Below are 26,763 nucleotides of genomic sequence, written 5' to 3' on the forward strand. Positions count from 1 at the left end.
TATTTAAATTTAAATAAATAAATAAATAAATAAATAAGTTGTTTAAAGAAAAAACAAATTCCCACTGCCACAGTTTAATAAGTTTTCCCCAATGACAGGGAAGAAAAAAAACTAGATTTAGTGGGAAAACCACCGTGTTGGCAACACTGACCGGCTCTGAATGGCTTCGCCACAGCCTGAGTGCCGCGGATGCTCAGGATAATTGGCTATGCAGAGGGCTTAATTGCACAGGCCGATAAGAACAGGTTTACGATGCATTGCTGTACTTTTAATCGGTCCCGAACTCAAGGTCTCCCCGTGTTATCACAGCGACATTGTTTGGGTAATCTACCTGTGCTGCAGACTCCACTTACAACCTCGGCTCCAAATAGTTTCGTCGGTACACGATCTTGAACTCAATGCATTCAACCGAGATTACATTATTTTGCATACTAAACTAGGGTTGCCATACGTCGCCAATATTCAAATTTCTGCACATTTAAAGGGGGGGGGAACTAAAATTCTTTCAATTATTTATTATCGTGATACACTGCTCTCTTAAACTGACTGAGCGTATTGGGAATTAAATCAATAGTTTTCCCAAAACACGCTGTGAAATGTTTCATGTAAAACAATTTTTATCTCGAAAAGGAAGCAAAAACGAGCAAAACTGTATTAAACTTTTTCGTTTGAAATATCTCAAAGAATAGCCTCCTGAAATTAATGACATTACTAACGACGGATATATAGGATATCTCCAAACCAAGCATTTGATACACTGAAAGTTGCTTGTAATCATGTGTGGAAAACGCAAATATAATTATCATACTGTCCTCTTCTTCCACTACCTCATTTCGAATTTGCAAGTTTACCTTCTTTGGTCTTCTTCCGATTACCATGGTTTATTATTATTATTATTATTATTATTATTATTATTATTATTATTATTATTATCTTCTATTCAGAATATTAACTCCGTACGTAGATGAAATCATTGGGGATCATCAGTGCGATTTTAGGCGTAATAGATCAACTATTAATCAGATTTTTTGTATTCTACAGATATTGGAGAAAAAATAGGAATATAAGGGTACAGTACATCAGTTATTCATAATTTCAAAAAGGCGTATGACTCGGTTAAGAGAGAAGTTTTATGTAATATTCTTATTGAATTTGGTATTCCCAAGAAACTAGTTCGATTAATTAAAATGTGTCTCAGTGAAACGTACAGCAGAGTTCGTATAGGTCAGTTTCTGTCAGATACTTTTCCAGTTCACTGCGGGCTAAAGCAAGGAGATGCACTATCACCTTTACTTTTTAATTTTGCTCTAGAATATGCCATTAGGAAAGTCCAGGATAACAGAGAGGGTTTGGAATTGAACGGGTTACATCAGCTTCTTGTCTATGTGGATGACGTGAATATATTAGGAGAAAATCCACAAACGATTAGGGAAAACACGGAAATTGTACTAGAAGCAAGTAAAGCAATAGGTTTGGAAGTAAATCCCGAAAAGACTAATTATATGATTATGTCTCGTGACCAGAATATTGTACGAAATCGAAATATAAAAATTGGAGATTTATTCTTCGAAGAGGTGGAGAAATTTAGATATCTTGGAGCAACAATAACAAATATAAATGATACTCGGGAGGAAATTAAACGCAGAGTAAATAAGAGAAATGCCTGTTATTATTCGGTTGAGAAGCTTTTGTCATCTAGTCTGCTGTCAAAAAATCAGAAAGTTAGAATTTATAAAATGGTTATATTACCGGTTGTTCTGTGTGGTTGTGAAACTTGGACTCTCACTTTGAGAGAGGAACATAGGTTAAGGGTGTTTGAGAATAAGGTTCTTAGGAAAATGTTTGGGGCTAAGAGGGATGAAGTTAAAGGAGAATGGAGGAAGTTACACAACGCAGAACTGCACGCATTGTATTATTGACCTAACATAATTAGGAACATTAAATCCAGACGTTTGGGATGTGCAGGGCATGTAGCACGTATGGGCGAATCCAGAAATGCATATAGAGTGTTGGTTGGGAGACCGAGGGAAAAAGACCTTTGGGGAGGCCGAGACGTAGATGGGAGGATAATATTAAAATGGATTTGAGGGAGGTGGGATATGATGATAGAAACTGGATTAATCTTGCACAGAATAGTTACCGATAGCGGGTTTATGTGAGGGGGCAATGAACCTGCGGGTTCCGTAAAAGTAATTTGTAAGGTAGTATTATTAATATTACTTACTATTATTATTATTATTATTATTATTATTATTATTATTATTATTATTATTATTATTATTATTATGACCATGCAATAAGAATGTTAGGAATAATTCGGTCAATTACTTATTCTTTTTCAACACCTGACTCTTTTAATACTATACTATACATTAGTGAGATCGAAACTCGAATATGCGTCTGTAGTTTGGAACTCTATTACAGTTACTGATTCGGCTAAATTGGAAAGTATTGAAAAGAAATTTATATAATAAATTGTGTTCGTACAGATTTCTGCCTAATAACTCCGTGTATAATTATGAACTAAAATGCGAGTACTTTAAATGTCGAAGCTTGTATGCCAGACATCATGATTTCGATTACTGTCTTATTGTTATGTAAGATCCTTAACCCTTAAATTGGCAATATATGCTGTAGGATACAACAAGATAATAGGCTATATGCCATAATTTTAATAGAACAATAGCAAAATTAAAATTTCACAATACCATAATACTGCACAACATGTAAAATACGGACATTGCGATAGTTGTTTTCTTTACGGTCCGACAAGGTTTAATAAACTAGTGTGAGAAATGAAGCTTTGCCAAGTTAAGGGTTAAATGTGAAAATTCTGAATTTTTGTTACTGTCAGCTTCCACATTCCGATGAAGGAAAACAAACTTGTTGTTGATGATGATGATGATGATGATGATGATGATGATGATGATGATGATGATGATGATAATATATTGTCATCTTTTCTTCTAGAAAGTTTGTTCTCTTGTCAACACTAAGCAGGGGTATAGTGCAAGAATAGAAAAATGGATGTCAGTTTCTTTGAAGAGAGAGCCTTTGAGTAGAACCTGTTACATAGACGACAAGTATCCTGCATTACAAACCAACCAGTCAGTGACTCTAGAAAGGTAATAGTTCATTTCCTTCGTGGAATCGAACCCTGAATTTCCAGCCATGAATTCTACCACTTGAGTCAGAATGCAGAACGAAATGGCTGGTAGCTTGAACCATACAACAAGGACGTGTTGACGATACAAGAATTGACAAGTGGACAAGAAAAGCTATTGTTAACCACTCAGTCAGTAGAATTGTGACTTTTTTTCCTCCCAGGAATAGAACCTTGGACTCAGCTGTCTTTAACCGACATTCCTCGGGTGGAAATCAATTCGGCTGAAGGTCTTTGTGAAGAAATTCGTTTCGACTGGACAGTCTAATTGTGTTAAACAGAGTTCGCAGAATGTGGGAATCGGACATGTTTCTCAAGATGTCCTTGAAGGTTATGTTGTGGTTAAAATCGATACAAGTTCTCCGTGTGGTTCAGGTGGTAGCGTTTTCGTCTACACAACAAGCTAACTTAGGTTCGATTCCCGCAAGGAAGGTAACAATCTATCACCCAGCGATTCAATTTGTGTCATTTATTTTGTATTGTATTTGTTGCTTTTTAACTTCTCTCTAGAATATGCCATTAGGAAAGTTCAGGATAACAGAGAGGGTCTGGAATTGAACGAGTTACATCAGCTTCTTGTCTATGCGGATGACGTGAATATGTTAGGAGAAATCCACAAACAATTAGGGAAAACACGGAAATTCTACTTGAAGCGAGTCAAGCGATAGGCTTGGAAGTAAATCCCGAAAAGATAAAGTATATGATTATGTCTCGTGACGAGAATATTGTACAAAATGGAACTATAACAATTGGAGATTTATCCTTCGAAGAGGTGGAAAATTCAAATACCTTGGAGCAACAGTAACAAATATAAATGACACTCGAAAGGAAATTAAACGCAGAATAAATATGAGAAATGCCTGTTATTATTCAGTCGAGAAGGTTTTGCCATCTAGTCTGCTGTAAAAAAATCTGAAAGTTAGAATTTATAAAACAGTTATATTACCGGTTGGTCTGTATGATTGTGAAACTTGGACTCTCACTTCGAGAGAGGAACAGAGATTAAAGATGTTTGAGAATAAGGTTCTTAGGAAAATATTTGGGGCTAAGAGGGATGAAGTTACAGGAGAATGGAGAAAGTTACACAACACAGAACTGCACGCATTGTATTCTTCACCTGACATAACTAGGAACATTAAATCCAGACGTTTGAGATAGGCAGGGCATGTAGCACGTATGGGTGAATCAAGAAATGCACATAGAGTGTTAGTTGGGAGGCCGGAGAGAGAAATACCTTTAGGGAGGCCGAGACGTAGGTAGGAGGATAATATTAAAATGGATTTGAGGGAGGTGGGATAAGATGATAGGGACTGGATTAATCTTGCTTAGGATAGGGAGAAATGGAGGGTTTATGTGAGGGCGGCAATGAACCTCCGGGTTCCTTAAAAACCGTAAGTTTGTTTTGTGTTGTTGTAAGCAGTGACTTTTCACCATCCCAGCTATATAAGTTTTCCTGAATGTGAATGTATGTTATCAATAAAAATACCGAAGAAACATGTCTAGAAGCAAACATCATAATGACTTAGTACCGCCACCCAACGTTCGTTAAGCGCGTTAAGTTTGTTACCGTTATATTTAAAGTGGGAGTGCTACAAAAGGTTTTGGTAAAATGCAGTACCAACAATAACATACAGTTCATTGCTGGTCGGTAAGCAACCTTTAAATCATGTAGTCTAGAGAGATAAGTTTTTGCACTGTCTCTAGGAACACGTTGGCAATCTGTCACTAGGAGATATTTTCCTTCAGAAATATCAGTGAAATGTGGCATCATATCCCACCTCCCTCAAATCCATTTTAATATTATCCTCCCATCTACGTCTACGTCTCAACCTCGCCAAAGGTTTTTTTTTTTCCATTGAGATCTTCCAACTAACACTCTATATGCATTTCTGGATTTGCCCATACGTGCTACATGCCCTGTCCATCTCACGACGTCTGGATCTACAGTAATTTTCCTAATTATGTTAGGTGACGAATACAATGCTTGCAATTCTGCGCTGTGTAACTTTCTACATTCTACATTCTCCTGTAACTGGTGTGCATCTTACCTTACTGAAATAAAACACAATTGCTTGTGAATTACGTCTCTTATATATCAAAACTGGTACAGATTATACCATATTAAAACAATGCAACTGCTTATGAGGTATGTCTATTATACAAACGAAATAATATAGATTATGCCTTACTGAAGTGAAATACAACTACTTATTAGGTATGTCTCTCATATGTATCAAAGCTGATCAAATAATAATTTTAACTGTAATTCTAGAAGCAGTGTTGCGTTATATTCATAACCAAGAACATTAGGAAAGCATCAGACAATTTATTACTTATACTTTTTCTTTAAAATTATGCATCATCTTAGTCGTTTACGGGTATACAGCCATTCATTATTTCGTGAAATATACCTGCACGTGAGGGGAAGAAAAAAGTTGACTACGAAGCTTCCCTCCCTCGCTACGCTTCCACTTGTAGCTAGCTAGCTCACTTACCGCCACCATAAGGTTCTTACTATAAGCTACGGTTCACGCATGCCTATGGTTTCACGAAGCTATCTGCGACATCCTTTGAACAAGACGACTCTTATGAACCTTAGGATTCCATTGTTTTATTTCAACTTGGCGTTAGGATGTAATGTAAGAATTTATAGTGCCACGTGAGATTTGTTCTTATCAGGGTTTTTCAACTCGCATCCCTGTAGGAGTTAACATCGGTCAAAAATTTCATAATATGCGCAACTTCACACCGTTTCAAATTATGCATATTGTTCCATTACGATTCAGTGGTTGTTAAGGTGCATTGGTCCTGAATGAACAACTTTTCCCTATCAATCATTAATGTTTTAACGAGTTTAAAATATTCCACTGGGAAAACAAGTACATATCCCCTCAGTGTGTTAACATTTTTTTGGGGAAACAAGTACATGTCCCTCACTGTGTTAACATTTTAGGGGGAAACAAGTACATGTCCCTCAATGTGTTAACATTTTTTGGGGAAACAAGTACATGTCCCTCAATGTGTTAACATTTTTTGGGGAAACTAGTACATGTTCCTCAGTGTGTTAACATTTTTTGGGGAAAACAAGTACATGTCCCTCAGTGTGTTAACATTTTTTGGGGAAAACAAGTACATTTCCCCCAGTGTGTTAACATTTTTTGGGGAAAACAAGTACATTTCCCTCAGTGTGTTAACATTTTTTGGGGAAAACAAGTACATATCCCCTCAGTGTGTTAACATTTTTTTGGGGAAACAAGTACATGTCTCTCACTGTGTTAACATTTTTTGGGGAAACAAGTACTGTCCCTCAGTGTGTTAACATTTTTTGGGGAAACAAGTACATGTCCCTCAATGTGTTAACATTTTTTGGGGAAACAAGTACATGTCCCTCAATGTGTTAACATTTTTTGGGGAAACTAGTACATGTTCCTCAGTGTGTTAACATTTTTTGGGGAAAACAAGTACATGTCCCTCAGTGTGTTAACATTTTTTGGGGAAAACAAGTACATTTCCCCCAGTGTGTTAACATTTTTTGGGGAAAACAAGTACATTTCCCTCAGTGTGTTAACATTTTTTGGGGAAAACAAGTACATTTCCCCCAGTGTGTTAACATTTTTTGGGGAAAACAAGTACATGTCCCTCAGTGTGTTAACATTTTTTGGGGAAACTAGTACATGTTCCTCAGTGTGTTAACATTTTTTGGGGAAACTAGTACATGTTCCTCAGTGTGTTAACATTTTTTGGGGAAACTAGTACATGTTCCTCAGTGTGTTAACATTTTTTTGGGGAAACAAGTACATGTCCCTCAATGTGTTAACATTTTTTGGGGAAACTAGTACATGTTCCTCAGTGTGTTAACATTTTTTGGGGAAAACAAGTACATGTCCCTCAGTGTGTTAACATTTTTTGGGGAAAACAAGTACATTTCCCCCAGTGTGTTAACATTTTTTGGGGAAAACAAGTACATTTCCCCCAGTGTGTTAACATTTTTTGGGGAAAACAAGTACATTTCCCCCAGTGTGTTAACATTTTTTGGGGAAAACAAGTACATTTCCCTCAGTGTGTTAACATTTTTGGGGAAACAGTACATGTCTCTCAGTATGTTAACATTTTTGGGGAAAACAAGTACATTTCCCCCAGTGTGTTAACATTTTTTGGGGAAAACAAGTACATTTCCCTCAGTGTGTTAACATTTTTTGGGGAAAACAAGTACATTTCCCTCAGTGTGTTAACATTTTTTGGGGAAAACAAGTACATTTCCCTCAGTGTGTTAACATTTTTTGGGGAAAACAAGTACATTTCCCCCAGTGTGTTAACATTTTTTGGGGAAAACAAGTACATTTCCCTCAGTGTGTTAACATTTTTTGGGGAAAACAAGTACATTTCCCCCAGTGTGTTAACATTTTTTGGGGAAAACAAGTACATTTCCCTCAGTGTGTTAACATTTTTGGGGAAACAGTACATGTCTCTCAGTATGTTAACATTTTTGGGGAAAACAAGTACATTTCCCCCAGTGTGTTAACATTTTTTGGGGGAAACAAGTACATTTTCCTCAGTATGTTAACATTTTGTGGGGAAAACAAGTACATTTCTCTCAGTGTGTTAACATTTTTGGGGGAAGAAAGTATATTTTTCTCAGTGTGTTAACATTTTTTGGGGGAAACAAGTACATTTTCCTCAGTATGTTAACATTTTGTGGGGAAAACAAGTACATTTCTCTCAGTGTGTTAACATTTTTGGGGGAAGCAAGTATATTTTTCTCAGTGTGTTAACATTTTTTGGGGAAAACAAGTACATGTCCCTCAGTGTGTTAAAATTTTTGGGAAGTTTTTTTTAAATATAAATTTCTTCCTCTTTTTCACTTTTAATATATCTATTTCTTTTATACTACATATAATTTTTTTTTCTTCTTTGTTGGCTTCTTTCTTATCATTATATTATTTCATTAATTTCTCTTACATTTATTGTACCTTGTTTGTTTATTGCATTGTGAAATGATTGTATGTAGCTACTATTATTGCGTCTGTCTCTGTAATAGCACATATTTAAAATGAATAAATAAATAAATAAATAAATAAATAAATAAATAAATAAATAAATAAATAAACAAGTGATCTTTTAACGAGTGAGAACATAATATGAATTCATGTTCTCTTTCAGGCTATATCCTCACAGTTCTACACTATAACTATCTTTTGGACACATTCATGTTACAGACTTCTCATAACCTAGTCAGAGTGTGTACATTTCTTTATAATAGAACATCTGCAGTTCTGTTGTAGCAGTACGTCAGTGAGTTTAAACAGTGTCATAGGACTGAAACTAATGCAATTAAATCCATGTGAATTGCTGACACATTAACTCAGGACTGAATGCCGGCTGTCCCTCATTAATGGACGTGGGTGGCGGTGACACACGAAGCGTTCATATTTCATGACAAAATGGAGTTAATTACCTTCATATTAGTTATGAATGCTAGAAAAAAGTGCGAGGAAAGATTGGTGGCATGCATTTTGTTACAAATATTGACGTGTTTATTGCTGTATTAACCAGTACGTCATTGGCCAGGGCTGGACAATAATACCCAGGATCAGGTCGCCTTGCGACGAATAAATTGAATTTGGCAACTGAAATGTTCTGTTTGAGACTGCTAAAATTCCTTTCTGATATGTATTATATAATATACAGGGTGATTCACGAGGAAAGGTAAAAAATTTAGGATACGATATCTTAGGCCATTTTGAGTGAGAAAGTTCATATGAACATAGGTCCGTTTTCGAACGATGGCGGAGCTAGATGCATTTTTTTTTTGGTAAAACGTCTCGCCCCAATGTGAATCAGACGTTGCCATATGCTGCTGACGTGAGACAAGGTCACCGATGAATGACGTAACATTGGAATCTGCATTGTAAGCGAAGTAGATAAGAGAAGTTCGTTCACCTCACAATCCGAGTGTTGGGATATTACAAATGTCCAATCGCCTGCCCTTGCCTGATGTAATGACACAGAACCAGCACGTAACACAAATACAGTATCACTTATCAGTTCAATCAGCTACCTACAGTACAGTAGTTATACAGGTACAGTTATCGGAAGTGTTAAGTTGTGTTTTTCAAGATGCCTTATAAATTTTCGACTACAGAATACGCCGATATTGTGTATGTTTATGGTTTGTGCGATGGAAGTTCCTTGCGTGCCGTCGCTGAATATGAACGACGCTTTCCGAACAGAGGGGTACCATATCGAAGAGTATTTACTGTCTATGGGGTTGGATGAAAGACTTGGTATAGTAAAGGAACGGGGAAACGAGAGAGGCGCTAATCGACCTATTTTGGATGCGGCATAAAGACAGCCACGTGCAACTCTCCCGAGCGATGAGCGCGATTCACGCCCGAGCGCAACAGTGCATTGAAGCAGAAGGAGGTACCTTTGAAAATGTGCGAAAACATCGACCCCGACTTATAGAATATTATGTATGTATGCATACGTGAATATAAAGTTTAAATTTGTCCGTTATCTGTCTCTAAATACGAGTTAGTACAATGGAATCTCACAAGTTTTTGTGAAATCAAAGAGCCATATCTCCGTAACCGTTCGAAAACGGACCTATATTCTTATGAACTTTTTTACTCAGAATGACTCGAGAATTCACATCCTAAAGTTTTTACCTTTCCTCGTGAATCACCCTGTATTTAAATCATTAACACAGCAAATAGACTTACTGAAGTATTGAAGTATATAGAGTAGACGTGAAATAACCCGCAGCTTTTCAGAGCCAGCAGCTCATGTTGTATGTAACAAGAAAAGACTATAATACCATATTGGTGGAAAGTTCATAGTATGTTCAGAATTTTTTTCTTTTTTTCCAAATGTTTAATACTCTCTTATTCGTTAACTATTGCGAATAGCATCGTGTTTTTGTCCCAATCGATAGAAAATCTAATAAATAATAATTTATTTTTCTGGCGGATTTCTATACGTGGACGGTTTTCGTGTAAATTTAATTTAAAATCCACTAATTTCAAGCCAATGAACGTTGCAATTATAGAGGAAAAAAGTTCACCTAGCTTCTTAACCGAATAGTAACAGGCATTTCTTTTTATTTATTCTGCGTTTAACTTCCTCTCGAGTATCATTTATATTTGTTACTGTCGCTCCAAGATATTTCAATTTCTCCACCTTTTCAAACGATAAAATTTCCAACTTTAATATTTCCATTTTGTACTATGTTCTGGTCAGGAGACATAATCGTATACTTTGTCTTTTCTGGATTTAGTTCCAAACGAATTTCATTACTCGCTTCAAATAAAATTCCTGTGTTTTCCCTAATAGTTTGTGGATTTTCTCCTAACATATTCACCTAAATAGAGAGACACTATTTTTAATCGTTTTAAGTCGGTTTCGAATTGAATTGGTAATTTAAAATTGTACAGATTATGAAATAAAATCTTAATCATTTTAAACGTCCTACTCCAATCAAATGCATAATATAAATTCATTTTTGATCACCTCTATGGTGTAGGGGTCAGCATGCTAGTCTCTTACGCGGAGGGTCCAGGTTCGAATCCCGGTCGGGTTGAAATTTCTGATTGAGGGTTTTCAGGGTTTTTCCTCAACCGTAAGGCAAATGCCAGGAAATTCGGGCCACAACATCCCTGAATATCACCGGCCTCATGAATCACCAAAATCATATTTATATCAAATCAGTAATACATCTACAGACGCCATCTAGTTCACAACAATAGAACCAGTACTCAACAATAGTACACAGGCCTTCGGATTTCATCCAAAAGATTAACTCGAGTTAAGGCCCATTCACAATGAAAATTAAACATAATCGTAACATAAACACGGAAGTTTGCGCCCAGGCTACCAAATGGGATCATTCACAATGATTGACATGAACATTGCCGTTAGGCGTTAACATGTAAGTTTGCAAACTCCAAACTTTCATGCTTAAGCTTACGTGGTTCGGAAACAGAACACAATCGTGGTGCGCTGAAGTATACGACAGAATATGAGGAAATGACGTCGTTGTTATGTTTCCATGGTTACCAAGTATCTTTGCGGTTATGTTTATGTTCCCATAGTGAATGTTGGTATGACTTTTTGATTTTACCGTAACGTTTACATTTTTAAGTTAACGCTTACGTTATGTTTAATTTTCATTGTGAATGGTCCTTTAAAGAGAGTATAAATAACAGCCAAAAATAAAAATAAAAATAATTTTAACGTCGTCAGTTTCGAATCGAATGCATAATATAAAGATACTTCGGTCAATATTCAGCACTGTTCACTGAAATTTATAAAATGCAATAAAATACAGTTGAACAATCTCAACAGTTGTGTGAACACATGTTCTTCAACAGAGGAAATTCTCTTCAAAATATGTGACTGGTTCTCAGTCAATAAATTAGTGTTAAATTGTAACAAAACTAACATAATTCAATTTAAATCCTGTCCAGATGCAACGTCGCAAATTTCTAGCGCAATAATTAATAATAGATCCCTATTAGAAACAACAACAACAACCAAATTTCTTGGCTTAAAAATCGGCAATGTGTTAAATTGGAAAAATCATATTAAAGAAATTACCCCCAAACTAAATTCAGCTTGTTTTGCTATTAGATCTATGCAAAAGATAGTAAATATCAATACCTTAAAAGCAATATACTTTGCATACTTCCACTCGGTAATGAGTTTTGGAATAATATTCTGGGGAAATTCCACAGATAGTAACAATATATTTCTATTACAAAAAAGAGTAATTAGAATAATAGTAGGTGCCAAATCTAGGGAAGCGTGTGGGACTATTTTAAAAAAACTACAAATAATACCCATGGCTTGTCAGTATATCTTTTCATTAATAATCTTTCTCGTATGTAATCGTGAAAACTTTGTAGCTAATTCAACAGTTCATAGCATAAATACACGTCAAAAAATAACTTTCATAGTCCATCGGGAAGTCTATCGTGCTATCAAAAAGGAGTGCGTTATATGGCAGTAAAAATGTTTAATAGCCTCCCTATCGATATAAAAAATGAAACGCAAAACATAAAATTATTTAGGGCCAAATTAAAGAAGTACCTAATTTCTCACGCCTTCTATTCTGTAGGTGAATTCATGACATTCAATAACACTTCATGAAATTGATACTAAAACTTTGTGTTGTACTAGTAGACTATATTGTAAATCTCTTCTGTATATATTTCATCTAGACTGTGACTATAAATTAAGACTTTATAATAGTATTAAGTTTTTTGACTTGTTCCATGTTCTAGCTGTAAGCATGTATGAATACCATGGAATGTTAATAAATACAATACAATACAATACAATACTTGACAAGTACATGTGTTCATACGTACAAGTGTTGTGATTGGTTGTTGTATTTTATTGCATTTTATTGAGATACAATTTTATAAAAACAGTTTTAATCATTTTAACGTCTTAGTTCCGTTAAGTACACAAGCGCAGTGGTTTTCCGCTAAGATGCACTGCGTATACACACTTACATTGGCGTATTCTGTTATCTGTGCTTTTCGGTTGAACGTGCGTTGTTTCCCATCAGCCTGTACAACCCCCGTTGCTTGTAGTATCTAATCTACACCGTGTTTCCGTACACGTTGAATGCTCAAATCAAGAAGTGCAAGCAGTCACGGCACACGAACTCCATCCTGTTTGAAGCTTGGTGTCCACTTCACTTTTTCACATGCTACCTTGGAATCTATTAATTTTATCTCCTTTTCTCTCGACCGCATTTACGTTCCTTGATGTTCTTTCCCCTCCATAATTATTATAAAATTAAACAGTTAAGTTCGCCCCGATGCCCTCTGCCAGGCTCAGCTTACTGCGGGTTTTCTCCTTCCCGCGGTGGACCATTAAGAACGCTGAACCGGAGCGAGAGTGAAATCAATAGGCAGCTCTGCCTTCGAGAACAGAGGAAGATAATTTGATTGCTTGGCGACGATCTTCCTATTCTCTGGAGAATGCGTTCCTCCATCCCAATATTTCAGAGTTTATCTTCTGCACTGTTTATTAGGATGTATTCCCCATAAAGATTTATATCTGTAATATCACAAGAAGCAATCTAGCAATAACTTCCTAGAGAGCCCTCGCGATTTTTGCCACTATTTTCAATATAAAAAGAAGCAATTTACTAATAGTTTCATTAAACACGTTTCAAATTCTATTTTATCACCTTTAATATGAGAGGAATCACTCAAGAATAATTTCTTACAGCATTCTCCAGAGGCTCAATTTATTGAACAGCTGGTAGAGTTCACAGAACAATTTTATGATTAATCACTGTTGAAAAGAAAGTTTTCTCTAGAACTACATTACACATTACCTAGGGTAACAATTTTTTCATTCCCATTAAGGTGCTGCATGTTGGGATCCTTACAGATTAGAACATATTAAGACACTGGAAAAGATTAAAAAACGGGCTCTTAAGTGTTGTCGGAAAAATTCACCATTACAATGGGACACACTCACGGACAGGAGAACGCGAATTCGATTATGCGCACTGTTCAAAACATACAGAGGTGAGCCTGCCTGGAGAGAAATAAAAAATAGGTTGCAGCCGCCAAATTCTCTTCAAGGAACGACCACTCATATAAATTGAGGGAAAGAAGGCAGAGGACGGACACTGGAAAGTTTTCTTTTCTCAATCGTACTATCAGGGACTGGAATGCTTTACCTGCAGACTTACTAAAGGCTTTACCAACAACCAAAAATGTATTTAAAATAGGCTTAAGGACCTGACTAATAGACGGTAATTATACACAGTATTCAAAGGGTGTAAATGATATGTTGTTTTTGAAGTGTTGTATCAGTGAAGAATTATGTTGTGTCAGTGAAGTGTGTTGTATCAGTGAAGAAGTATGTCGTGTCAGTGAAGTGTGCTGTGTAAGTGAAACGTGTTCCTGTCAGTGAAGCTTTATACTTTATAGTGGCAGTGCAAAGTATTTGAACAGTGAAATGTTTTTGAAGTGTTAGTGAAATCAGGATAGAATCAGTGAAATGTGTCGTAGTTCCAGTGCAGTGAGTGAGTTGACAGCGAAATGAGTGTAGTGCTGAAAGGTACTTGTGCAGATATGAACATATCATACTCGTGGCTTTTAGTTCGATCTTAGTTTTAAGATACAAATTAGATTTATTTCAAATGTTATTTTAAGTGATCCTTTCATTTAATTTAGTATATTCACTGTTGTTGTTATTATTAATTATTGTTAGTATTAATTATTAGTATTATTAATTGTATTTTTAATTAATAAGTTTATTATTGTCATTATTGAGTGTAATTAGTTACCACTGCCACCGGGTATATACCCACTGCAGTGTGAATAAATACATACATACAAGGAATATTTTCTGAATCCACTGCTATCAAAGATTCCTAGCTAGTATTAATTCCTTTAGATATGTAATTGTGTTAATCTGTGCAATAATTAAAAAAACATATATATAGAGTGTTCAAGAAATAAGTACCCAATTTTTTAGGGATAATAGTGCGTGCCTAGGTGGTTATGTTTTGCATAGGAACATGGTGTCCGCGATTATCCATTCTCTCGCTATCCAATGCCAATATGCAAAATTGTGATATTTCTTAGTTTACGTAAATGGATTAACTACTTTTCTTCCCTCCTATACCTAGTAAAGTGATTTGTTTGTATTTTACGCCAGTATCCTAGAACTCCAGTCGTGAAAGGAGGTAGCAATCGGTGTTTCCGGGACTCAACCGTTAATCCAACGGTATAGCCAGGTTAATACAGGGACATCATTTTATTTTTACTTCAATTTTTATTGTACCTGAGTTTTTTAATGTACTTCACTCCCACCCCTTCTAATAACGAAGTTCAACCGTCCTCCACGCCGTATATACAGTCATAGTAGCCTTACGGTCATAGTAAACAGTATGTTCCAAAAATATGTTCGCGTATTCCAGTGACGAAAGAGCTTACAATATTGAATCATTTTCGCACAGGTACTGTCGTCCATTTCCCTACGTCGTATCCCGGTTTCCCCAACCAGCTTTTATTCGCCAGCTAGTGGCTGGGCTGTCTTAGCTCTTTTCTGAGAACATTAATTTCTGTTAGGAATTGGATATCTAAGTAATATTATACAACTGTTTAAAATAATTTAAATAAAAGGGCTTCGTTAAGTAATTAACTGGCACGTGATTTTCCTCCTTTCTACGACCCTCCGAAATAACCACTTGGACGGACAGTAGATAGTATGTCTGAGTAATTTTATCTTTTCGGATCGGGCAGAAGTGAAGATTGAATTTACAGTACGTAAGGTACTCTTTTATAGAGTAGGTACAGAATTATTTCAACATGAGTAACTAGTACGAAGAACGAAACTGGTAATTGGGATTAAGTACAATAGTCTATAGTGCGATAATATGCACATTAGAACTGAAGCCTGTATCGAAATGAGCGGCCAGCATAAAAAAAATGTGTTTAAATATCCATATTATGATTATTTTTCAATTTAACTTCATTCTCTATATTGTACGCTAATGTGCTGTAAACAGTATAATATACACTGCATAATGAATACGTCCACATGGATAGCTCAGTTCGTGAGTAAAAACACTCATTGTTAATACTGTACTGTATTTTGATTAAACAAAAACCTAATGAAAATTATTGAACTCAAAAGCGCAATATTTCCTAGTTTACGTAAATGGATGAACTACTTTTCTTCCCTCCTATACCTAGTAAAGTGATTTGTTTGTATATTACGCCAGTATCATAGAACTCCAGTCGTGGAAGGGGGTAGCAAACGGCGTTGATCCAGAGGTATAGGCAAGTTAATATTAAAAATGTTAGTAAAAATAAAATGATGTCCCTGTATTAAAAATGTTAGTAAAAATAAAATGATGTCCCTGTATAATCATAATCATACTGTAGTAGAAAGGTCCGTACGTACACAATATAGCCTACAGTAGCCATACTGTACTGTACCCTATGATTGTGGTTTTGACATACTCGATATAAGTGGGATCGCTTCTAATGCATACAAAAAGATGAATCTTTATCATCTGAACTACACACGATGTTCCGACGAATGAAATTGTGTCGTCAGGGCAACGGCGGACACTTTGAACACCTTCCGTAAGTTACGTTCAAGTAAATGTAAACGTAAACTGAATAAAAATTTCACCTCTCGTATCTTCTCTTCCTAACCAAAGTAGACATCTTGTGCTTCGACCCCATACCATTGTGGGACTTTAAAAAGTAGCCTACTCTGTACGTATTGTTCCTTCTTTCATTCCAAAGCACCTCCGGCTGCGACTCATAGGGACACCAGGTTCCTATCCTTAAAATGAATAACCAGACCCAACCTCTCATCCCTTCAATATTCAGTACTTATTCCTGAAACATCCTGTATATATACAGCTTCCATTCTTGGTACACTTTTCTCTGAAACTATATATTATTTTATATTAATGCTTTTGATAAGTGTCTCGATATAGCCAGTAAACCATTAGGTCACTTCAGGGTATAATTTATGTTCTTTAATTCATATTTTAGGAAAAATTGTAGTAATTTTTTATATTTAGAATTTTTTTCCTTTGGAATGGCGTACTTTTGTATCAAAATCTTTCATCTATTCTATATAGTTAAACGTTCTGTACACCCACAAAAAATTTCAGATTTCTAAGTTGAATAGTTTTTGAGAAAACTGTACCTGAAATGTAAAAAATCAAACTTTCGGGAAATGGCAAAAAACAAACAACTTCAAAACGTAACTACCACGAAATAAGTAACAGGCATACAACCACAGAAACAAGCATTCCCCACAGTAAACTACAGACACTCGCGATATAACCTAGAGTTGAAGCGACTATACAGGGTGTTTCAAAAGTGATAGTCAATCACTTACAGATGCCTCAAACTAGCAAGCTGTCTCGTTCGCGCAGGCGCATAGAGCACTTCTCCCCTACCACTGTCCGCCTACTACTGTGCACTGTGGACTAGACCGGTACAGCTCAGTTCTAATAACAGTTGAGAAGGCTGCATAGGGAGGGTACATCTTGAATACATTGTCAAGAGGTCAACCTTTCAGATAATATGACTATACCTGGGTATCGGAGCCTAGGTGGGCCCCCTCCGTTAGCTCTACTACTTCCCCTCCCCAGGCAGCTTCCTAGTTTGAGGCATTTGTACCTATACAGGTGTAAAGTACAAATCAACCCAAGCAAAAGATCCCTAATACACGTTGGTTCGCAAATTAACCATTGTCGAGATAATGCACATTTTCTGTTGAGATGCCTCGCTGACTAAAAGCAGACGTGCAGACATCCCTAACTGAATTCTACCTACAGCAGGTGTTCAAAATGCTGTCCATGCATCTGAACGCAACGTGTAGCGAGCTGTGAATCCTCTAGGGCAGTCCTGGATCATACTTTAGCTGCCGAAAGACATATTCAATACGAAACCGAAATTCATGAAGTGTAAACCAGGCTTTTTACATGGTTCCAAACACATAAATCTTATTGGATTTAAATCCGGTGACCTAGGAGGCCATGGTAAGGCCCTGCTCTGCCTAAGGAAATATCGCATGAACGGTTAATTTGCGAACCAATATTTATTGGAGCCTTTTGCTTCTTTGAGTTTGTACTTTTCATCTATTGACCGTCAATTTTGAAACATCCTGTAAATAAGTACTTAGTTACTTACTGGCTTTTAAGGAACCCGGAGGTTCATTGCCGCCCTCACATAAGCCCGCCATTGGTCCCTATCCTGAGCAAGATCCATTCTCTATCATCATATCCCACGTCCCTCAAATCCATTTTAATATTATCTTCCCATCTACGTCTCGGCCTCCCTAAAGGTCTTTTTCCCTCCGGCCTCCCAACTAACACTCTATATGCATTTCTGGATTCGCCCATACGTGCTACATGCCCTGCCCATCTCAAATGTCTTGATTTTATGTTCCTAATTATGTCAGGTGAAGAATACAATGCGTGCAGTTTTGTGTTGTGTAACTTTCTCCATTCTCCTGTAACTTCATCCCTCTAAGCCCCAAATATTTTCCTAAGCACCTTATTCTCAAACACCCTTAACCTATGTTCCTCTCTCAAAGTGAGAGTCCAAGTTTCACAACCATAACGAACAACCGGTAATATAACTGTTTTATAAATTCTAACTTTCAGATTTTTTGACAGCAGACTGTATGATAAAAGCTTCTCAACCGAATAATAACAGGCATTTCCCTTATTTATTCTATGTTTAATTTTCTCTCGAGTATCATTTATATTTGTTTTTTTAATTTTTCCACCTCTTCAAAGGATAAATTTCCAATTTTTATATTTCCATTTCGTACAATATTCTGGTCACGAGACATAATCATATACTTTGTCTTTTCGGGATTTACTTCCAAACCTATCTCTTTACTTGCTTCAAGTAAAATTCCCGTGTTTTCCCTAATCGTTTGTGGGTTTTCTCCTAACATATTCACGTCATCCGCATAGACAAGCAGCTGATGTAACCCGTTCAATTCTGTAAATAAGTACAGATAAGAAAAGACTTCACAATATATTTCGAAGGCTGATTCTATTTCGTCTTCAGATGAACGTCGGGGCGTTACAATGTCTGAGTTCACTTGGCTGAGCTGCTGATTTTTAAGTTAGTTAGACTTTTAACCGCTTCCATGCAGATTGTCATTTTAATCACGGTTGTTTTCAGTCTAAACTTTTAAATAAGAATACATCCCAGTTATGTCCTTCCAGCATGCAATAAGAGCACGTTAACGTTCATTATATATGAACAGTACAAAGTGACTTGTTTGCACTGCGGGTAACATAAATTTAAGTCTTCTAGCTTGGTAGAAAGAGAAACCATAACGCCATGTACAACTTTCTGTTTCATTTATAGTGCGCGATAATATGTTACATGTACAAGTAAGGTTGTACAACGGCTCGCCAAATAAAATGATACAAGTCAGTAATCGATATGCTGACACTATAATTGGAATTGAATTCTGTTTTCCAGCATGACTGTTGTCGTCAACACGTAAATACGCCGCAATACATCTAATTACATGATGAATCATGCTAACAAGTGCGAAACGAAGATTATGCATAGGATAAAAATGACTGTTGACTTCGTAACGCTTTCAAGTTCACCGACATTGACAGGCATTGACATTACTGAAATGAAGTATGTAAATCATTATTAATTAATCCTTTCTGCTTATGGAAATATCTAGGGATGACATGAACTATAAGAAACTGCTTTCCTATCCAAATGCACAGTAGAGTGTAGTTTTTGGAGGGACAATTTGTGTAATTGTCTTATCATGTAAAGTATTGTTTATTTCTTCATCAGGAAATACAGTGTCATCTATCTGACCACTCCAGGAGTCCAGAAGTAATAATAATAATAATAATAATAATAATAATAATAATAATAATAATAATAATAATAATGTTTTATTTTCGCTGGCAGAGTTAAGGCCATAAGGCCTTCTCTTCCACTCAACCAGCCTTAATCAATACAATACATATTTAAATTACAAATATTTACACTACACTTAAAAGCTTCTCCAGCAATATTCTTCAATTTTAACGACTAGTAGACTACATATTTATTTAAATTTAGATAAACCTATAAGGTAAAGTAGTAACTTAATTTATGAGCTAATTTAATTCAATCAATTATAATTAATTTAATATTTGAGATAGGTAGTAAAATGATGAAAATTAATTTAATATAAGCTTACTAGAACTATGTTACAGGGAGAAAAAAAAATATATATAAATCTAAAATATATTTTTATAATGAGAATATTAATGTAATTGCCATTAGAGGTTTTGTAAATCTGTTTAGAGAAATTAATGATAATAATAAGAATGGATAGATGTTAGTTTCATTGTAAGTAACAAATATTAATCAGCAATTAATCTGTTAAGTAAGAATTTATGTAATTTTGACCTAAATGAAGTTATTGTCCAACAACCCCTTACATCACTCGGAAGCGAGTTCAAATTTCTAGCAACTGAAACTGTACAAGATGAAGAATATAAAGATGTCTTGTGGTAGGGTATAATGAGTAAATTGTTATGATGAGATCTTATACTTAGCTGATGATATGGGGATAAAATTTTGAAAACGAGAAGCCAAATAGTAGTGTGTCTTTCTTAACATCCGGGAGAAATGCATCTCTTAACCATCTTCTCACGTGATTTTTTTGTCAGTTTACCGGAACTACTTGCATCGACGACGACATTAAATGGCTTATCTTTGTTTACACGTTGCTTTACTTTAGGTCCAAATTCCCCATTCGGTTCTTGAAAGCATAGTGTGTACAATCGTATTCCTAGACTTCCAGCTGCATGCCTATGGATTTGGACGGTGTGAGAATGCGTGAAAGATGCCATGGATTGCACTACTACTGTATTAATGTGAGTTAAGAGAAAACAAATAGACTAGAGCATTAATACCAGAGCTGTGATACGGTGTGGCGCAGCTATGAGGATCCGCGTGTGCGCAAAAAGCGGCATAAGTACCAACGATTTTCAAGTCATTATATTTCGTAAACGAGGAAAAAGCGAAACGAACGACTATCACCACGTTTCTTGACGAACGAAAATTAGCTTAAATATGCATTTTCATTGAATTCAAGCTACACGAACTGGGACGGTTTCCTTGTTAGATGAGTTTCAATAATATTATTTCATATTATTATTATTATTATTATTATTATTATTATTATTAGTATTTATGCATTTGTACTAATTGTAGATCTGATTGAGTGGAAGGGAAGACCTTAAGGCCTTAACTCTGCCAGGTAAAATAAAACGTGTTATTATTATTATTATTATTATTATTATTATTATTATTATTATTATTATTATTATTGAATAATAAGTATACATTAAAATCTAGAGATATTTGTTAGAAAATCGCGGGTTTTCGGAAGCCATCTAGCGGGATTATACGAACAACTGTTGGCAACACTGAGTATGGCCACGGAGATGAGACGTATGAACTGAGTTGTGAGGAAAGCATTATATGGGGAAACGAACCATTTCGCGAAGTAATTTGTCCTGGACCTCTCGCATGTTTTTTTTATTATTTCTTTTACTTCATTATTTAACGATGCTGTATCAACTACGAGGTTATTGGGCGTCGATGAGATTGGTGATAGCGAGAAGGTATTTGGCGAGATGAGGCCATAGATTACCTTATATTTGCCTTACGATACATGGGAAAAAACTGAACCAGGTAATCAACTCAAGCGGGAATCCAACCCTTGCTCGAGCGCAACTCCTGATCGGTAGGCAACCGCCTTAAGCTACGCCCGTAGCCTTCTCGCATGTTATGTTGGTAATTAGTAACAAGTCTGGGTGGAGTTGAAGTTGGCATCACTTTCTTTTTTAGTTGTGTCAACTGAAGTTCAATATTGAACAGCCATAGATTTAATCAACTGGAAAAGTGACCTTGCTCTGAGATTTCGGTCGTACAGGGCAGTAGTTATGTTCGTCGTTGCTGCTACCGTTATCATCATCATTATCATCATCGTCGTCGTCATCATCATCATGATTTCCACAGGAATCCTTGCGGAATATCAGACGAAAATACATGGGTACGAATCTAGATAAAGACGTTGTTAGTTAGGTTGCAGAGTAGACATCACTATGAAATTGTTTACGCCTAAATATGAATAAAATATGACTATAAATGCAAAATTTGACGAGAATTGGAAAATCGGAAAAGTGCCTTGTTGCCGCCAGGCCCGCAATACACCCCTGGTTTCCCGGTTGCAGATTAGACATCACTATGAAATTGTGTACGCCTAAATATGAACAAAATGTGATTATTAATGCAAAATTTGACAATAATTGGAAAATCAGAAAAGTGCCTTGTTGCCGCCAGGCCCGCAATACAACCCTGGTTTCCCGGTTGCAGATTAGACATCGCTATGAAATTGTTTACGCCTAAATATGAACAAAGTATAACTATAAATGCAAAATTTGACAATAATTGGATAATCAGAAAAGTGCCCTGTTGCCGCCAGGCCCGCAATACACCCCTAGTTTCCCGATTGCAGATTAGACATCACTATGAAATTGTTTACGCCTAAATGTGAACAAAATATGACTATAAATGCAAAATTTGACGATAATTGAAAAATCAGAGAAGTGGCTTGTTGCCGCCAGGCCCGCAATACACCCCTAGTTTCCCGGTTGCAGAGGAGACATCACTATGAAATTGTTTACGCCTAAATACGAACAAAATATGACTATAAATGCAAAATTTGACGATAATTGAAAAATCAGAGAAGTGGCTTGTTGCCGCCAGGCCCGCAATACACCCCTAGTTTCCCGGTTGCAGAGTAGACATCATTATGAAATTGTTTACGCCTAAATATGAACAAAATATGACTATAAATGCAAAATTTGACGATAATTGGAAAATCAGAAAAGGGGAAATTTTCAGTATACGGATACCTCACCGACTTACCTTAAAATACTAAAAAGAGCAGATTTGTCTGTGTTTATCGAATGCACATCATCATGCTTACGAATAGGCACTTTTCAGTGCCAATAATTTATTTTGGGAACAGATGCATTATAGGACCCACCACGAGTATTCCATAGTATCGATTATATATTGTATATTTTCGATTATTATATCAAGTATGCCATCTTAACAAAACTAAAGCATACTGCAAACATGTTTCATTTAATGAAACCAACAACAATGAAATTAAGCGTATATTAGTTACCTTTGTTATACAATATATTATATTTTATTCAAAATAAAGTTAAAAAAACAAACCGAAGCTAAACTTAAAACATAAAATATTTTACCACAAAATCCAATATGGCCCACGTAAAATGCTAATTTTATTCCATTTATGCAGCATTTTTAGTCCTGGGAGAATACCAGTGTTTCCAAAACACATTTTTACTAGTATTTTTCCTGGACCAAAAAATTTAAATAAAAAATTGTTGTTAACATTATCATGGAGATGATCCGTTTCATTTTCTCCGTTATCCAAGTGATTTCACAAAGTGCTGCGATACGGCGTTCCTGTGTTTAACATGTAATACTTGTAATTTCCGATGACATCTCCACATGAGTACATCTCGTTTACTTTTACATTTCTTCAAACTCATCCCGGAATTAAATGTTTCGCAGAACATTTCACTCTTAAATAAACCACAATCACATAAAAACCATGGAACATATCTGTAGTCATGGATAAGGCAAGTGAAAACGTTCTCTTTATAATTCCATAACTTCAAATTCTAGGCTTACATTTTAAGCCAACAGGAAGAATTTAATCCACTTCTTTTTTATATTTAACTATAGCCAAATACCTTACTATAATAATACCGGACAGCTGTATACTAGTAGCATTGGCGTGAGTGCGAAATATCGCGGACCTGACATCTAGCGGAGAGGGATGGAATTACGTCCACATATACAAATATTAACATAGCGAGATTCGGACTATTGTTTAAAACGTGAGTTAGTAATGTGGAATTATATATGAAACACTTAAGAAATGTTGAATAATATTTAATGTAAAATTATTATCTTATATCAAAGCTGCATATTATGAGAAATATTGCATATTTCACATTACTTTCCGTAATTAATTGTTACATATTCTTTATTTGGTTTACCGAGACAAAATCAATCTGATATTAGGAATGAATTTACAATAATGCTTTATATACGCATTACTGACAATTGCAAAGATAAAATTGATAGTAATCTGATATTTGTAATAATTAGTAAAGGCATGTGGACAACAATAAAACTTAATTTGATAAAACCTTAAAATGCAATACATTTTAACTTATATTCATTTATTAGGTCTAAATAAAAAAATTAATTTGTATTTTTCTATCAACACAAAGACGAAGAAATTAGGCCTACTAAAGAATTTTGTTGACTCGTTTTATGAACTGTCGAAATCGAGAGTACGATTTGGAGCAATTTGTAATGCTGCAATTGTCACAATTATAAACAGCACATATACACCCTGACATTTTAACACAGCACTAATTAATAAAACTATTAACTAGCCCAGCAACAATATACATTGCAGTTCATTACAGCTTGTTTCGCGAGTATCTCCACACCGGCAGGTAGGTAGCAGCACCAGCGTCGTTCGCACGCAAAACTGCTAGCTGTCCGGTATTATTATAGTAAGGTATTTGCTATAGCATTCGAACTTGTCGCCATGATTAAAATCAAACTAATTTACAACAATATTCGTTGGTTGGCAACATAATAAAAACGATATATATCGATAATTTAATTGATCGAAACGCTACTTCCGTTGACCTTATTTTGTGGCTTTGCATATTCTTATATTTAGGGTGGATCCTATAATGCATCTGTTCCTTATTTTGTGTGCACAAGATTGGAATTTTGGAGTAAGAAGATATCCGTGTTCTGAAATTTATCCAAGAAATGTAGTCACTCACCTCCTCCGTTCTGCTGGCAGAGATATGGAAACCTCCATATATTCCCGAGTCCAACTGAATAGCCGATGATGCTGAGGAAGAACTGCATTTTGTTGCTCCATGCCGCCCGGTCTTCATCGACGGGCAACGGACCCGTCACGATGCTGTTACGATGAGATCCTCCTCCTTGAGGCGATGGGGTCACAACAATGGTAACACCGGTGTTCGCTGTTCCATTGTTTCGAGCGTTCAGTGGTGCCAACTCATGGCCGTTCCTACTTTCAGCCTTGCTAACCACCATTGTTAACGAACAGAATACGGAATTAGACGAAGATGTCCGAAGTCAAATTTCCCGCAGTCCGGGTTTAAAGAGTATTAAAATTTCACAAACTGTCTTAAAACACTGGAACACACGTGAACTTAAGAAGTTAGTGTTCACAGATCAGTTGTCAGATTGACGCTGTTGTTTTAAACGAGCTTCAAGAGAAATTTCACTTGCTGTAATGAATTATAATGTGTGTTCTAATACTGACATCGATGTATGCATATTAAAACTATAAAATTATTGCAGCAATAACGGAGTTTCTTGAGCAGAAGTGAATTCGCGGTTGGGAACCACGGTACATTTATAGTTCAAAGACGCAAGTTATTCTGATACAGGAAAAATACGAAAAATACGCACTCCCGTTTAAGATGAAATGTCAATACAATGAATCACACCTAACGGACAAGACACTGAAGACTACATTTAATCAATATAAGTTACACGTACGCATTGACGTCGGACCAAACAGTTCGAATACTTGCGAAGTATTGCTGACGTGAATGGAATTCATACAAGGATGATAGGTTCTTCGCGGCGGTACCTACAGCAAAATAAAACACCACAAAGTTTATTAGTCCTGAAATGTTAGTGTGGAATAGTACACGGTTATTTTTTCATTCAAAATAAAGAATCTGCACCATGAGGGGCGGGCACCTCTCGAAGCGTTTCGTTCAGGAGTTACTGCACGACTAGCATGCATTCCGCTCTACCGCTAGACCGACAACACCACGTCGGCGGGGAAGGGAGGGGAACTCCCATGACGGAGGGGTTGGGCTACTCCACGCATGCGTACTATCCCCAATTTCCCGCCGCATTTATCCCCCTTCCACCCCTGTTCTTATGACGCACAGAGCTGTACCTGTGACTGCGCTCTCTGGGAGCTGAGTCTTTTACAAAGGGTAGGGATTTGTTTACCAACAAAGTTGGTATCTAGGTTCTCCTGCACTCAGGATTTTCTCAGAGCCCTTACAAACATAAGCGATGTAAGTCGCTGAAGCTCAAGGTTATCCCTTTGTTGATAAATAGGTCAGCTTTACGACTTGGTTGTCACCTACCTGTGATTTCTGTGTGAGAAATTCATCATTAAATTCGCTAACAAGAAATGGAATAAAATTTGCTTGAGACAAAGTTATTTATATATAAAGATAAATAAGAGAAGCCATGTATTGTGGGTCCCTATCACCACGGCATGGCGCGTCCTCAGGTTGCGGATAGAGGAGACGGCCTCCAGATATGGAGCATGCCTTTACTAATTATTACAAGCATCAGATTACTATCTTGGAGCAATAGTAACCAATATAAATGACACTCGGGAGGAAATTAAACGCAGAATAAATATGGGAAATGCCTGTTATTATTCGGTTGAGAAGCTCTTATCATCCAGTCTGCTGTCCAAAAATCTGAAAGTTAGAATTTATAAAACAGTTATATTACCGGTTGTTCTGTATGGTTGTGAAACTTGGACTCTCACTCTGAGAGAGGAACATTAAGGGTGTTTGAGAATAAGGTGCTTAGGAAAATATTTGGGGCTAAGCGGGATGAAGTTACAGGAGAATGGAGAAAGTTACACAACGCAGAACTGCAAGCATTGTATTCTTCACCTGACATAATTAGGAACATTAAATCCAGACGTTTGAGATGGGCAGGGCATGTAGCACGTATGGACGAATCCAGAAATGCATATAGAGTGTTAGTTGGGAGACCGGAGGGAAAAAGACCTTTAGGAAGGCCAAGACGTAGATGGGAGGATAATATTAAAATGGATTTGGGGGAGGTGGGGTATGATGATAGAGACTGGATTAATCTTGCACAGGATAGGGACCGATGGCGGGC

The 26,763-nt window shown here is 36.3% G+C and overlaps 1 protein-coding gene across 3 annotated transcripts in view; it reads right to left on the reverse strand.

Annotated features, from left to right (window-relative positions):
- Positions 1–25,613, reverse strand: part of LOC138695781 (sodium- and chloride-dependent transporter XTRP3) — a 476,534-nt gene extending 450,921 nt beyond the window's left edge. For 2 of the 3 annotated variants that reach the window (XM_069819975.1, XM_069819977.1), the window contains exon 1: positions 24,627–25,607. In XM_069819975.1, coding sequence (XP_069676076.1) covers positions 24,627–24,906 — 280 coding nt within the window. In that variant the 5' untranslated portion in view covers positions 24,907–25,607. Of the gene's footprint in view, positions 1–24,626 lie in introns of all 3 variants that reach the window. The other variant, XM_069819976.1, reaches the window with a different exon arrangement.
- Positions 25,614–26,763: the final 1,150 nt, after the last annotated feature.

Source organism: Periplaneta americana, chromosome 3 (genome assembly GCF_040183065.1).
Source record: "Periplaneta americana isolate PAMFEO1 chromosome 3, P.americana_PAMFEO1_priV1, whole genome shotgun sequence".
Lineage (NCBI taxonomy): Eukaryota > Metazoa > Arthropoda > Insecta > Blattodea > Blattidae > Periplaneta > Periplaneta americana.